At 62.9% G+C, this 13,491-nt stretch overlaps 4 protein-coding genes across 4 annotated transcripts; 3 read left to right on the forward strand and 1 right to left on the reverse strand.

Annotated features, from left to right (window-relative positions):
* The first annotated feature begins 26 nt into the window (after window positions 1-26).
* Window positions 27-2,194, forward strand: VAMP8 (vesicle associated membrane protein 8). Its single transcript, XM_063420680.1, has 3 exons — window positions 27-135; window positions 1,308-1,496; window positions 1,991-2,194. The coding sequence occupies exons 1-3, from the start codon at window positions 133-135 to the stop codon at window positions 2,132-2,134; spliced, it is 336 nt and encodes a 111-aa protein (XP_063276750.1). The 5' UTR covers window positions 27-132; the 3' UTR covers window positions 2,135-2,194.
* Window positions 2,195-2,621: 427 nt separating this feature from the next.
* LOC134562972 (vesicle-associated membrane protein 5-like) lies at window positions 2,622-5,562 on the forward strand. The gene is made up of 3 exons (XM_063420678.1): window positions 2,622-3,001; window positions 3,673-3,804; window positions 4,429-5,562. Exons 1-3 carry the CDS (start codon window positions 2,999-3,001, stop codon window positions 4,693-4,695), a joined length of 402 nt encoding a protein of 133 aa, XP_063276748.1. The 5' UTR covers window positions 2,622-2,998; the 3' UTR covers window positions 4,696-5,562.
* Window positions 5,563-6,072: 510 nt separating this feature from the next.
* Window positions 6,073-7,799, reverse strand: C32H2orf68 (chromosome 32 C2orf68 homolog). The gene is made up of 4 exons (XM_063420668.1): window positions 7,480-7,799; window positions 7,222-7,340; window positions 6,770-6,909; window positions 6,073-6,296 (listed from the first exon to the last, which is right to left on the reverse strand). Exons 1-4 carry the CDS (start codon window positions 7,797-7,799, stop codon window positions 6,174-6,176), a joined length of 702 nt encoding a protein of 233 aa, XP_063276738.1. The 3' UTR covers window positions 6,073-6,173.
* Window positions 7,798-13,423, forward strand: USP39 (ubiquitin specific peptidase 39). Its single transcript, XM_063420620.1, has 12 exons — window positions 7,798-8,116; window positions 8,709-8,778; window positions 8,868-8,962; window positions 9,507-9,643; window positions 9,858-10,010; window positions 10,547-10,772; window positions 10,975-11,052; window positions 11,141-11,208; window positions 11,840-12,171; window positions 12,656-12,791; window positions 12,869-12,955; window positions 13,077-13,423. The coding sequence occupies exons 1-12, from the start codon at window positions 7,798-7,800 to the stop codon at window positions 13,122-13,124; spliced, it is 1,749 nt and encodes a 582-aa protein (XP_063276690.1). The 3' UTR covers window positions 13,125-13,423.
* Window positions 13,424-13,491: the final 68 nt, after the last annotated feature.

The raw sequence follows: 13,491 nt of genomic DNA on the forward strand, positions 1-13,491 counted from the left end.
GACCCGGCAGCGGCCCCGGCCCGCCCCCAGCCCGCCCCCCGCCCTTCGGTGCCGCCGCTCCCGGAAGCCCCGGGCAGACGGGGCGGATCTGGGGCCGCCGCGGGAGCGGAGCCGAGTGAGGCCGGACGGACCATGGTGGGGCTGGGGCACCGAGGGGCACGGGCGGGCACGGGTGGGCACCGGAGGGTGGTACAGGGGCACTGGGGAGGGGTGCGGGGGTCCCTATGGGGGCGCCGGGGGTGTCGGTAGGGAAGCAGCTGGGGTGTTCCTGGTGTCTGTGGAGTGCCAAGGGGGTGTCCATAGGGGGTGAGGGGTGCCCGTAGGGTGCTTAGGGGGTCCCTTTGAGGGCTCCAGCGCACGTGTGGGGGTCTGGGGTGCCTCTTGAGGAAGTGTCCAGCATGCCGTGGGATGCCCACAGGGTGCTTACGGGGTTCCTCCGGGGTATCCGGGTGTGTACGGGGGGCTGGGTGCCAGCAGGTACCTATGGGATGGGGGAGGGTGTGTCCAGGGGACCCACAGGATGCCTGGGGAAGTGCCTGTGGGGTGGCTGGGCTGGACATGGGGCACCTGTAGGATGCTTTGAGGTTCACACAGGGTGCTCAGAGTACATAAGAGGTGCCAGGTGGGTTCACAGAGAATGCTTGGGGTGCCTGTAAGGTGCTTAGGGGGTCTCTTTGGGGAGTCCACCCTGTGCCTGCAGAGTGCTTGGGGACATACATGCCTGGGGGCCACATGGGGTGCTCAGAAAGGCGCCTATGGGGTGCCAGAGGTGTTGGGGTGTGTGGGATGCCTGTAGGAGCTCGAAGAAGTGCCCAGGATGCCCCATGGGCTGCTCAGCAGATGCTTGGGGTGGGCATGGGGTGCCTGTGGGGGACTCAAGGCCCTTATGGGATACTTCAGAGTGTATATGGGGTATCTAGGGAGCATACGGGGTGTCAGAGATACATATGGGATGTCATGGGGATGTCTAGTGGAGAGGTGCCCAGGGTGCACATAGGGTACTTGGGTTGGACATGGGGTGCCCTGTGGGGGCACCTGTAGGGTGTATATGGGGTATGAGGAGTGCTCAGGGGGTGTATATGGGGTGCCCATGGGATGCTGGGGTGCCCATGGTGGGCTTGGCAGGTTCCTTTGGGGCGCCTGGGGTCTGTAGGGTGCCCAGGGTCCATTGAGGGTGCTGGGGGTGCCCCAACACATACATGGGGTGTCTGTAGGGTGCTGTGGGGTGTTTATGGGGTGTTGTGGGAGTGTTCAGGATACATGTTGGGTGCTGGAGGTGGCCCCCTGACCTCTGCTCTGTGCTGCAGGCGGGGGTCCCAGACAGGGTCCCACCAAATGTTGCAACAGATGCCACAACAGGCGATGGGCGTGTGCGGGCGCTGCAGCAGGAGGTGCAGGGGGTCACCACCATCATGACACAGAACGTGGAGCGGATCCTGGCACGGGGTGAGAACCTGGAGCAGCTGCACAGCAAGAGCCAGGACCTGGAGGCCACGGTGAGGGCGGCACGGGGGGCATGAAGGTGGGCACGAGGTACCCACACTGAGCACCGGGTCACCAGGGTGGGCATGGGGTCCCAAGAGTAGGCACAAAGCCCCCTGAAGGTGACCCAAGGTCCCTAAGGTGTCCTTGGGGATCCCCAGGGTTGCAGTTGATGTCCCCATAGTGGCCGCAGAGGGTCCCCAGGGTGGGCAGGATTGTATCCAGGGTGGCTTTTAGGGTCCCCAGGGTGGCAGGGCTGTCCTCAGGATCTCAGCCTGTGGTAGCAGTTGGGGTCCCCAGGTGACAGAGGTGTTCCCAGGAGGTAAGGGAACATGTCCCTTGCATGGGATTTGGGTTCTCCAGGGTGGCATGGGTGTCCCTGGCTTGGCAGTGTAGTCTCTGGGGTGGCAGCTGAGTGTCCTGAGTGGTAGTGGGCAGTCCCCAGGGTGTGAGGGCTGTCCCTGGGTTGGCTGGGATGTCCCCATGTGTCTGAGCGCTGTCCCTGCAGTCAGAGCACTTCCGCACAACATCCCAGAAGATGGCCCGGCGCTACTGGTGGAAGAACGTGAAGTTGCTCATCATCCTCGGCCTCGTGGGTGTCATTGTCCTCATCCTCATCATCCTTCTGGCCACTGGCACCATCCCCACCTAGAGCCACTGTCCCCACAGAGACACAGCCAGGGACCAAATACAGATGGGGGGGAAGAACTGAGACTTGTGTGTGTGTGTGTATGGTGAGGGGACACATGGGGACATGGGGGGACACAGATGGACATGGCGAGATGGGCATGGGGACATGGGGGGACACAGGCATGGGGACACAGAGGGGACAGGCACAGGGACACAGGGATATGCATGGGGACATGGGAGGACACTGCGGGGGGCAGGCCCCAGGGATGTGGGTATATGTGTGAGGACACTCAAGTGGGGTCACAAGGAGGGCACGTGTGGGGGGGACACAGGCATGAGGGCATGTGTTGGGGGGGTGCCGTGCCAGGGCGCCGGGGGCTGTGCCAGGCACCGAGGGACAAAGGACACTGTCACCCTTGGAGGCTGGGGGGGGGGGGGGGGAAGGGGGAGGGCCGGGGACAGGGGCATGGGGGGTGTCCCCGAGACCCGGACATGGGCGTCCTGGTGTGGACCCATATCTGCAGGGATTTGGGGACACCGACACAGGTGGTGCTGTGGGGCCCCTTTTCTCGGGGACAGGACAGTCCTAAGGAACACATCTTTGGGGGTCCTGGGGACGTGGGATGCCTGGGAGGCTGTAGGGACAGGGGGCTCTCTGGGGACATGGGGTGCCCTGTAGACCCGGGGAGGGTTGAGGCGGGGTCCTGGGGAGCTCCGTCCCGGAGGGTGCAGGCCGAGGTGTCGCGGGTCGGAGGACACTCGAGGGTGGGAAGGGGGGCGGTCCCGGTCCCTCCCGTCGGGGGCGGCCGCTGGGGCCCGAGGCGGAACGGGTACAGGAACGAGCGCACCGGTAGCGGCAGCGGCACCGACCTGTGGTACCGGGGCCATGGTGAGTCCTGGGCCGCCGCTGCCGTCACTTTTGCTTTCGCTTTCTGAGGGGGCAGACCGGGATCGGAGGGACGGGACCCGCTGGGCTCGGGATCCCCCGGTGCCGGTCCGTGCCCCCGGGCTCTCCCTACCGAAGGGAGCGGCCTCCGGGGGTGGTGGCCCGGGCGGGACTTTCCGTGACCTTGTGTCCCTGTGTGTTCCGGCCCCGCGTGGCGAGCGTGCCTCGTAGTCCCGGTGTCCCCGAGTGTGCTCTGACCCCGCAGTGCTCGTGTCCCCCCCGCTCCCCATCCTCAGGTGGCCCTGTGCCCACGTCCCCACGGTTTCCTGTCCCCGTGATCCCTGTGTGCTACCCCTCGCAGTGCCAATGTCCCTGCGGTTCCCTTGTTCCCGTGGTCAGGCTTTGTCCCCAGGGTGGTAGTCTCCTCATGGTCCCCTGGATCTCCATAGTCCCCATGATCCTCATGTCCCCTGGTCCCCAAGTGGCCCATCCCTGTGGCTCGTGTCCCCACGTTCCCCCAGTCCCCCTTCCTCGGTGTCCCTGCCTGTCCTCGTGGCATCTCTGTGTCCCCACGGTGCTTGTGTCCCCACGGCGTCCCTTCGCTGCAGTGCCCATGTCCCCAGTGTTCCCATAGCATCCCCCTCTGTCCCCACATTGTCCCCCCGTGCCCCCAGGCAGAGCTGGCGCGGTGCCAGCGCGAGGCCGAGGAGGTGGCAGAGCTGATGCGACAGAACGTGGCGCGGGCGCTGGAGCGGGAGGGACACCTGGAGCAGCTGCAGAGCCGAGCCCAGGACCTTCGACAGGCGGTGACACCGCGGGGACGGGCCGGGACATACGGCGGTGGGGGAGTGGCACTAGAGGGGACACCTGGAGCGGCTGCAGAGCCAGGCCAGGCGGTCACACATGGCCTGGGGGTGGCGTGTGGCACTATAGGGACACCTGGGGCTGGCCAGGACCTGTGATAAGCAGGGGGCAGCAGGGACACATGGAGCAGGAGGAGGGGGAGTGGGGCTTTATAGGGACATGTAAATATGGGGACACAGAGCCCAGGGGACACTGTATGAAGCCCCAGGAAGGACTTGTTATAGGGACATATAGCCTGGGGGAGACAGTATAGGGACATGTAGCCCCCAGAGCCCTGGGGGACACTATGAGGACAGAAATCTCAGGGCTGGACTTGCTCTAGGGACATCGAGCCCTGTGGGGGTAACATACAGAGCTCCAGGAGGGACAAACTATTGGGACATAGAGCCCTAGGGTGACCTACAGTCCTGGGGGACATTGTGGGGACACAAAGCGCCTGGGGGGACGTACAGCCTGGGCAGGAGAGACTTTGGAGCCACAGAAGGGTTGGGGGTTCCTATAGGTCCCCCCAGGCCCTCTGTAGCCCTTGGGGGGACTGTCCCCTATCCCCCTCCATGTCCCCACAGAGTGAAGCCTTCACCCGCACCACACAGACGGTGGCACAGCGCCAGCGCAGGAGACATCGGCGGTGGCACCTTGTGGCCCTCGGCCTTGGCCTCCTCCTCCTCTTTATCCTGGGTCTGGCACTGGTGCTGGCCTTGGCACGGTCATCCCCCGGGACTGTCACCAGCACTGTCCCCACCCCACGGGGGGGACCAAGCACACCCCCAAAACTGCAGGGACCCCATGACAGAACAACAGGGGGACACCTGAGGGGTCCCCAGGATAAATAAACACCAGGACTTGCTTGGGGAGACTACAACAACAACAATTAGGAATCAGTGGGATGATTTTCAAGGAGACCCTACAACAAATAAACTCCAAGATCTGCTTTGAAGAGACCCTACAATAAAAACCTAGCAAGACCCACTCAAGGGTAACACTACAGTAGGCACCAGGAGCTCTTTAGGGAGACCCTACAATCACAAACCAGGAGAATGAACTTCAGGGAGACTCTATAATAAATAAATACCAGGATCTGGTTTGGAATGACCCTACAATAACTAAGGCTCCAGAATCTGATTTGAAGATACCCCATGATAATAAATCAGCAGGATGAACTCTTGTGAAGACCCTACCATAAATAAACACCAGGACACATTTAGGACCCCACAGCAACCAAGCCTGTGGGACCTACTTCAGGGAAACCCTACAATAAATAAACACCAGGATCTGTTTTGGGGAGACCCTACAATAAATAAATACAAAGAGCTCTTTGGGAAGACCCTACAAAAACAGAGCAGTGGTATCACCTTGGGGGAGATCCTACAATCCCAAACCCACCAAATGATTTCCAGGAAGATCTTACAATAACAAATGTGCCAGGCCCTCCAGGGAGACCCTACAATTAATAAACATCAGAATCTACTTCAGGGAGACCTTACCATAACAAAGGACCAGGATGATCTCTGGGAAGACCCTACAATAACAAACATGCTGGACCTGCTCTGGGGAAACCCAATGAGAAATAAACACCTTAACTTTTGTTTGGAGAGACCCTACAAAAACAAACCAGCAAGACCTGCTCCAGGGAGACCCAATGAAAATATTCCAAACCCTCTCTGGGGAGACCCTACAATAAATAAACACCATAATCTGTTTGGGGTAGACCCTACAATAACAACCCCTCTGTCTTGCTGCTGGGAGACCCTACAAAAACAGAGCAGTGGGGTGGTGATCTTTAGGATGACCCTACAATAACAAAAGGCCCTGATCCAGGGACCCCCACAATAAGCCCCACAACCCACCCTGGGGAGACCCTACAACAAACACTCATGGGACCCACCCTGGGCACACCTGGCCTTGGCCAGAGGTGCCACCAACCTGGGCTGGGGTCAGGAGGGGACTGTGGCCCCACCACCAAGGTGGGGGATGCAGAGGGGACCCTGGGGACACAGTGGCACCTGAGGAGGGGATAGGGACTCCAGGGAGGGGACTGGAGGTCCCCAGGGACATGGTGATACCTGGGGGGCACCGGGGGGACCTGGCAACCAGTGTCACTGTACCGGGCCACCCTGGCCTGGGCTGACACTTGGGGACCCAGGAGCCACACCACTTACTCCCATCACATCCTCGTGCCTCAGTTTCCCCGAGCAGTGAAAGACACCAGAGCCTCGCAGCACCTTTATTGACACCAGGGGGATGGCACCAGTCCCCAGGGTAGCACCGGTCCCAGGGGGGTGGCAGTGTCCAGGGGACGGGGATGGTAGCGTCACCCGGTGCCCCGGCGCTTGCTGAGCTCGTCCTGCACGCGCTGGCACAGGGCCCTGCGCAGGGGGGGCTCCAGCGGGCTCCGGGCGCACACCCGGCGTGTCACCTCCTCGGCGCTGTCCCCCTGCGGCACCCACGTCACCCACCGGGTCTGTCAGGGCACCCCCACTGCCCCACGGAGCCCCCACTGCCCCACGGCGCCCCTGCGCACAGCCCCCTACAGAGCCCCAGCCCTGTGGGACCCACTGGGCCTCTGAGCGGTCTCCTGTCCCGTGGGACCCCCACCAACAGCACCCCATGGCAGCTGAGACCTGTGGTACCCCCATGCCATGGCAGCACCCCCGGCCCCGAGGGCTCCCCCCGATCCGACAGGCACCCACTGCACCCTCATACCCGGGGCAGCGTTGTCTGCCGCACAGAACCCCCACCCACGGCAGCCCCGGCACCCCCAGCCCCACAGAACCCTCACCCACCGCACCCCCATACCCGGGACAGGACTCTCTGCCCCACAGACCCCCACCCACCGCAGCCCCAGCACCCCCAGCCCCACAGCAGCACCCGCCCTCCGCCCCAGCCCCCGGCGCCCCGGGGTCGCACCTGGTGCACGATGACGGCCGTGACCCGCCCGTCGTCCCCCTCGTACTCGAGGCAGAAGAGCCGCGGCCCGCGTGCGGGCTCCGGGGAGGCCTCGCGGGTGTCGGGAGGGGGCCCCGCGCCGGCGTCGCCCTCGGGGCCCCCTGCGGCACCCGCATCCTCAGGGGGCCTGCGGGGCGCCCCAGGCCCGCTCCCCCGGGTGCCCCCATCCCCACCCTCCGTCTCCCCGCACCCAGGGGGTACCCCCACGCCCGGTACCCTCCCCAGTCCCAGCCCATCCTGGGGGTCGCCCTTTCCCCACCCATCTCTTGGGTCCCCCAGCCCTGAACGCGTCCCCGTCTCACCCTCAGGATCCCCCACATCCCCCGATGCCGGTGCTTCCCTCCCCCTTCCGCAGCCACATATCGGGCCGCCCCTCCGCGCCCCGGTGTCCCCGCGCTGCCGGTGCCGCTCACCGCCGCTCCGGTGGGGCCGGTACACCTGCTGGTCGGGCCGCCGGGGCCGCGCCGGCGCCGCAGTCAGCCGCGTCCGCGCCCGGCCCCGCGCCTGCCGCACTGCGCGGTCGTACGCGTCCCTGGGGACCCCAGGGCTCGCGTTACCGGCGAGGCAGCGGAGTTACAGGGTGGGGGAGGGACCGAGGAGCAATGGGGCCTAACCGGCCCGGGGACGAGGGTCCCCGAGGGTGGCCGGGGGGTTCGGGTCGGTATCTGTACCTGGCGAGCTGGTTGCGGCGGATGTGCCGCACGAAGCCGTGGCTCATGTCCAGCCGTCCCCCCGGCCGGCACCGCCAGCCCGGGGCCGCCGTTGTAGCCGCCGACTCCATCCCGGTACCGGGGCGGGGGTCGGTACCGGGACGCGGCGCCTTTAAGAGCCCCGCGGGCGCGGCGCGAGCGCCGGCAGGGGGCGCGGCAGTGCGCATGTGCGGAAGCACCTCTTTCCCGCCCCCCCGACGGTTGCGCATGCGCAAAGGCACGTAGGCGGCTTGACCCCGTCCCTGCGCGGCGCATGCGCACATTGCCCGCGCAGCCGCCATGTCGAGCCGCGGGAGGCGGGACCGCGACCCCCGGGACCCCCGCGAGGCCTCGGCCGCCTCCTCCGCCCGCAGCTCCTCCCGCAGCCGCCGCGACGCCGATGCCGAGCGGCCGCGGGGTCGGCGGGACGCGGAGCGGGAGCGCGCGCGGCGAGAGGCGGCGGAGGCACTGCCGGTGGATCTCGCGCGCGTCAAGAGGGAACCAGGCACCGGCACCGGCGTCTCGGGGGGCTCCGGCACCGCCGCCCCCGCCGCGCCCGTCCGTGTGAAGCGGGAACGGGAGCCGGATGGAGACTCCGACCCTGAGCCCGAGCCTGCCGGTGGGGATCGGGAGAAACGGATGGGACCAAAGGGCTGAGAGGACACGGGGGACCGGGAGGAGGGAACGGACACCGGGATGGGGAGGGGGGAACTGCAGTAGGAGAGTACCGGGGTAGGTGCGGGGACACACCAGGCTATGGCGGAGGCATCAGGTCGGTGGGATCGGGCACTGGGGGTGTGAAGGGACAGTGGGTGTCTGGGGCCCCGGGGCGGGTGGGGAGCGAGCAGGGTGATGTCCCCGAGGACACCGGGTGTGCAGAGGAGGTGGAGTGTCCTGTGAGCTGAGGGGGAGAGGGGCTGTGTGAGGAGGGACACACTGGGCTGTGGGGAGAACCGGGAGGAGAGAGATGGGAAATGGGGACGGGGATTCTGGAATGAGAGGAGGGGTATCTGAGGGGATTCTGGGGTGGGGGCGTCACCAGGGCTGATACTGGGTGTCCTGAGCTCAGCTCTGGGCAGAGTTTGGAGACACTGGGGGGCACTGGGGCTTAGCCCCGAGGAGGTGTAATGGAGAGGGGGCTGGAGGGGATGTCATCTTCGTGCTTTTGGGGTCCTTGTGCCCCCCTTGTTAACACTCTCCTGCCCCCTCAGTGCGCTACGGGCGCTTCGACCCCGAGGACCAGCGCAGCCGGCACTGCCCCTACCTGGACACCATCAACAAGTGGGTGATGGGGGTGTTTTAGGGTCCCCCTGTCCCTGGGGTTCCCCACAGATCTCCCACATCCCTGTGACATTGCTTCCTCCTCCCAGGAGTGTCCTGGATTTCGACTTCGAGAAGCTCTGCTCCATCTCCCTGTCCCACATCAACGTCTATGCCTGCCTCGTGTGTGGGAAGTACTTCCAGGGTGAGCCCCCCCGGGGCTGCTGGGGGGCACAGAGATGTGGGGAACACCCAGAGGCTGCTGGAGGGCACCCAGGGGACAGCCAGGATTGATGTGCTGCCCTGGGTCACACACATAAGGACCGGGATGCTGCCGGTGGGGGGGATCATGGGGGACACCCCAGTGCTGTTGTGAGGGAACACCAGGGGACAGGGGTGGTGATGAGGGGGACACCCAGGGACTGGGGTGGAGCACAAGGGATATGGGATGTTGCTGGGGTACCCGAAGGCTGTGGAGACACCCAGGGACAGGGATTGTGCCTGATAAGGTGATGGGGAACAGCCAGGGACAGGGTGCTGTCAAGGGGTACAAAGAGGATGCCTGGGGAGGGACACAATGGGGACACCAAAGGACAGGGTTGTTGCTGGCGAAACTCGGGGACCCTCCAGTGGGCACAACCCCCCTGTATGTGCACAGGGGTTCTTTTCTGTGCCCCCTTCCTCTTCCCGTGGCTGCTCTGTGCCCACCCCTGATGCCCTGTGTCCCCCTGACGGTGCTGTCCCCGCAGGCCGCGGGCTGAAGTCCCACGCCTACATCCACAGTGTGCAGCTGAGCCACCACGTGTTCCTCAACCTGCACACACTCAAGTTCTACTGCCTGCCCGACAACTACGAGATCATCGACTCCTCTCTCGAGGACATCACGGTGCGGGGTTCCTTCAGGGGTACCCCAGCTCTGGGGCATGTTTGGGGGCATGTTTGGGGTCCCCAGTTCTGAGGGATTGGGCTTGGATCTCCCCCAGCCCTGAGGAGTTTGGATTGGGATCCCCCCAGCTCTGGGTTGTTCAGGTTGGGATCAGCCTGTCTCTGAGGTGTTCAGGTTGGGATCAGCCTGTGCTGAGGTTTCTCTCGTCCCACAGTACGTGCTCAAGCCCACCTTTACAGCTCAGCACATCGCCCACCTGGACAAACAGGCCAAGCTGTCCCGGGCCTATGATGGCACCACGTACCTGCCTGGCATTGTGGGGCTCAACAACATCAAGGCCAATGACTATGCCAACGCTGTGCTCCAGGTGACGCCAGGGTTAAAGGCTTCCTTTTGGGGTGAAACCCTGCCAAAACATCACTGTGGGATGGGGAGGAATTGCACCTTTTCTCCTGTAGGCTGTACACTGTGAGGGTGTTCAGGCTTCATTCTGGGGTGAAACCCTCCCTAAATCCTGCTCTGGGGGTCTCAGGGATGAGTCCCACCTCTTTTCCCACAGCATATGCACTGGGGGGATGCTACCTTCATTTTGGGCTGAATCCCCTCTGAAATCCTCCTAAAATCCCTCTCTAGAGGTCGTGAGACCTTTTCTTCTACAGGCATTACACCTGCAGAGTGCAGGTGACCTTTTAGGGTAAAAGCCCCCTGTAACCCTCCCCATAGCCCCTCTGTAGGGCTGACAGGGATCAGCCGCACCCTGGATCCTTTCCAGCTCAGACTCTTCTGAGATTTTCTGCAGGGTTCACACCCATGGCAGTACAGAGTTTGCATAACTGTCCCAAACCCCTCCCAGATCACCCCTCTGGGGGTGCTGGGGCTGAGTCCCCCCTACTCTGCCCCCAGGCTTTGTCTAATGTGCCGCCCCTGCGGAATTACTTCCTGGAGGAGGAGAACTACCGGTGCATCCAGCGCCCACCCGGGGACATCATGTTCCTGCTGGTGCAGCGCTTTGGGGAGCTCATGAGGAAGCTCTGGAACCCCCGGAATTTTAAGGCACATGTGTCACCCCATGAGATGCTCCAGGCCGTGGTGCTCTGCAGCAAGAAGAACTTCCAGATCACCAAGCAGGGTGGGGTGTGGGAGGACAGGGCTGGGGTCAGAGCTGGGTTTGAGGGGAAGAGCTGGACCTGGATTTGAGGGTGCAGGGCTGGGTTTGGGGGCTCTGGATTTAGGGGTGCAGGGCTGGGTTTGGAAGGTGGCACTGGGTCTGGGGCCTCTGGATTCAAGAAGCAGATCAGGATCTGGGCTCAGCTCCAGCTCTGCTGTTCCAGGGGATGGGGTGGAGTTCCTGTCCTGGTTCCTGAATGCACTGCACGCAGCACTGGGCGGCACCAAGAGGAAGAAGAAGAGTGAGTGAGGGGAGGTTCTGGGGGGGCCCTCGGGGGCCGCTGTCCCCCTGCCATTGTCCCCCCTGCTAAGCCCCTGCTGTCCCCCCAGCCATTGTCACCGACGTGTTCCAGGGCTCCATGCGCATCTTCACCAAGAAGCTGCCACACCCTGACCTGGTGGGACTGGGGAGAATGGGGGTGTTGGGGTGCAGTGGGGGACACTGGAGTGCAATGAGGGTTGTCAGGGTATGGTGGGTGGTGATGGGTGGTGGGGTGCAGTGTGGGGTGCCAGTGTCCAAGGGGATCCAGTGGCAGGAGTTGGGGAACTAAGGGAGTTGGGGTAGAATGGGAATGGCAGGGTCAAAAAAAAAAGGGTGTCATGGTCCAGTGGGTGAATGTTGGGGTCAGGTGGGGGGTGGTGGGGTCTGGTGGGGGCTGTTTGGAAATGATGGGGGGTGTTGGGTGTAATGGAGGTGGTGGAGGAGGTGGTTGGGTATCATGGAGCACCTGGGCCAGGGGATCAGAAGTGTCCGGGATCTGACAGGGAGGGGGTTGGGTTAAATGAGTGTGATGAGGTCACATGAGGGGTGGGGGGTGTTTGGGTTAGGGTATGGTGGGGTTCAGGTTAGGGTCTTCGGGTATGGTGGGGAGGTCTTTGGGTACAACAAAGGTGTATTAGGGTCCAGTGGGGGTGATAAGGTCAAATGAGTGGTGGTAGGGTCCAGTGGGGGATTTTGGATCCAGTATGGGCTGGTGGATGCAGTGGGGCTGATGGGTCCAATGGGGCTGTGCTGTGGGTGCCGTGCAGCCAGCAGAGGAGAAGGCACAGCTGCTGCAGAACAGCGAGTACCAGGAGCGCATGGTGGAGTCCACGTTCCTGTACCTGACCCTGGACCTGCCCACGGCACCGCTCTACAAGGACGAGAAGGAGCAGCTCATCATCCCCCAGGTGCCCCTGTTCAGCATCCTGGCCAAGTTCAATGGCAGCACTGAGAAGGAGTACAAGACCTACAAGGAGAACTTCCTGAAGCGTTTCCAGCTGACACGCCTGCCCCCCTACCTCATCTTCTGCATCAAGCGCTTCACCAAGAACAACTTCTTTGTGGAGAAGAACCCCACCATCGTCAACTTCCCGATCACGTGAGCCAGGAGGAGGGGGCTTTGGGGGCTGGGAGCTTGTGGAGAGGGTTAAAAGCATCTAAGAGGAGATTGGGGGTATCTGGGGGTGTGAGGGCATCTGGAGGGGGTTGTAAACATCTGTGAAGCTCTGGAAACATCTAGAGGGGCTTTAGAAGCACCTGAGCCAGGGGATTTGAAGTGTCCAGGTATCTGAAGGTATCTAGGGTGGTTTGTGGGCATCTGGGGGGGATTTGTAGGCATCCAGGAGGGCTTTGAGTAGTTTGTAGGCACGAAAAGGGGATTTGAAGGCACCTGGGGGGCATTTCTGGGCATCTGGGGGTGTCGGGCAGTTCAGAGGGGGATGTAGATATCTAAGGCGTGTTGTAGACGTGTGGGGGGGATTGCAACAGTCCAAGAGGGACCTGGAAGCACCTTGGAGGTGTCTGTGAGAGCTGTGGGGGTCCCCCGTGGCCAGTGCACCCCTGAGGGTGCGGGGGGTCCCCAGGAACGTGGATCTGCGGGAATACCTGTCGGAGGAGGTGCAAGCCGCGCACACCCACACCACCTACGACCTCATTGCCAACATCGTGCATGATGGGAAGCCCTCGGAGGGCTCCTACCGCATCCACGTGCTGCACCATGTGAGTATCCCCTCCTCGGGGGCTGGGGGGCCACAGGGACCCCCCAAATCACCCCATCCCCTCCCGGGTCCTGGCAGGGCACAGGGAAGTGGTACGAGCTGCAGGACCTGCAGGTGACCGACATTCTGCCCCAGATGATCACCCTGTCTGAGGCCTACATCCAGGTGAGGGGGGGCAGGGGGGCGATGTTACCCCCAGAATGTCCCATGACACTCCCTGGACATCCCCTTATACCCCCAGAGTGTCTCCTGTGCCCCTTCTCAAGCCCTTCCTGCTCTCCTGCAGATCTGGAAGCGACGTGAGGAAGATGAGACAAACCAACAAGGTGCCTGAGATCCTTGAGGACACCCAGAAACCCCCTTGGGGACACCCCCAGCTCCTCCTCAGGGGTATCTCCAGCCACCTGAGACCTCTTAGGGAGCACCCCAAGCTCCTTTGTGGACATCAGAGACTTTGCAGGCACACCCATGGCCCATCTGAGGACATCTCCATCCTCCCTGGGGCCACCCAGAGCACCCCAGGGGAACACCCAGACACCCCTGGGAGCACCCAGAACCCACCTGGGCACACTCCCAGTCCCCTGTGTAGGTGTGTGTGTGTCCCAGTAAATGTCCCACTATTTTTGTAACTCATTTTCACCTTTTCTCTTCTTTGGGTTTTGAGGAGTTTGTGGTTTCTGCTGCTTCCTGTGACATCTCCC

This window comes from Prinia subflava, chromosome 32 (assembly GCF_021018805.1).
Source record: "Prinia subflava isolate CZ2003 ecotype Zambia chromosome 32, Cam_Psub_1.2, whole genome shotgun sequence".
NCBI classification, from domain to species: Eukaryota; Metazoa; Chordata; class Aves; order Passeriformes; family Cisticolidae; genus Prinia; species Prinia subflava.

Bases quoted from the DNA above. Each gene is read 5' to 3' on its own strand.
- VAMP8 (XM_063420680.1), top strand. The intron at 1,497-1,990 runs GTGAGGGCGGCA...CTGTCCCTGCAG, and splicing joins GCCAGGACCTGGAGGCCACG to TCAGAGCACTTCCGCACAAC.
- C32H2orf68 (XM_063420668.1), bottom strand. From the start codon at position 7,799: ATGGCGGCTGCGCGGGCAATGTGCGCATGCGCCGCGCAGGGACGGGGT. The intron at 6,910-7,221 runs GTGAGCGGCACC...CGGGTGCCGCAG, and splicing joins CCGGCCCCACCGGAGCGGCG to GGGGCCCCGAGGGCGACGCC. The intron at 6,297-6,769 runs GTGCGACCCCGG...TGGGTGCCGCAG, and splicing joins CGGCCGTCATCGTGCACCAG to GGGGACAGCGCCGAGGAGGT.
- USP39 (XM_063420620.1), top strand. From the start codon at position 7,798: ATGTCGAGCCGCGGGAGGCGGGACCGCGACCCCCGGGACCCCCGCGAG. The intron at 11,053-11,140 runs GTGAGTGAGGGG...CTGTCCCCCCAG, and splicing joins CACCAAGAGGAAGAAGAAGA to CCATTGTCACCGACGTGTTC. The intron at 11,209-11,839 runs GTGGGACTGGGG...GGTGCCGTGCAG, and splicing joins AGCTGCCACACCCTGACCTG to CCAGCAGAGGAGAAGGCACA.
- LOC134562972 (XM_063420678.1), top strand. The intron at 3,805-4,428 runs GTGACACCGCGG...ATGTCCCCACAG, and splicing joins CCCAGGACCTTCGACAGGCG to AGTGAAGCCTTCACCCGCAC.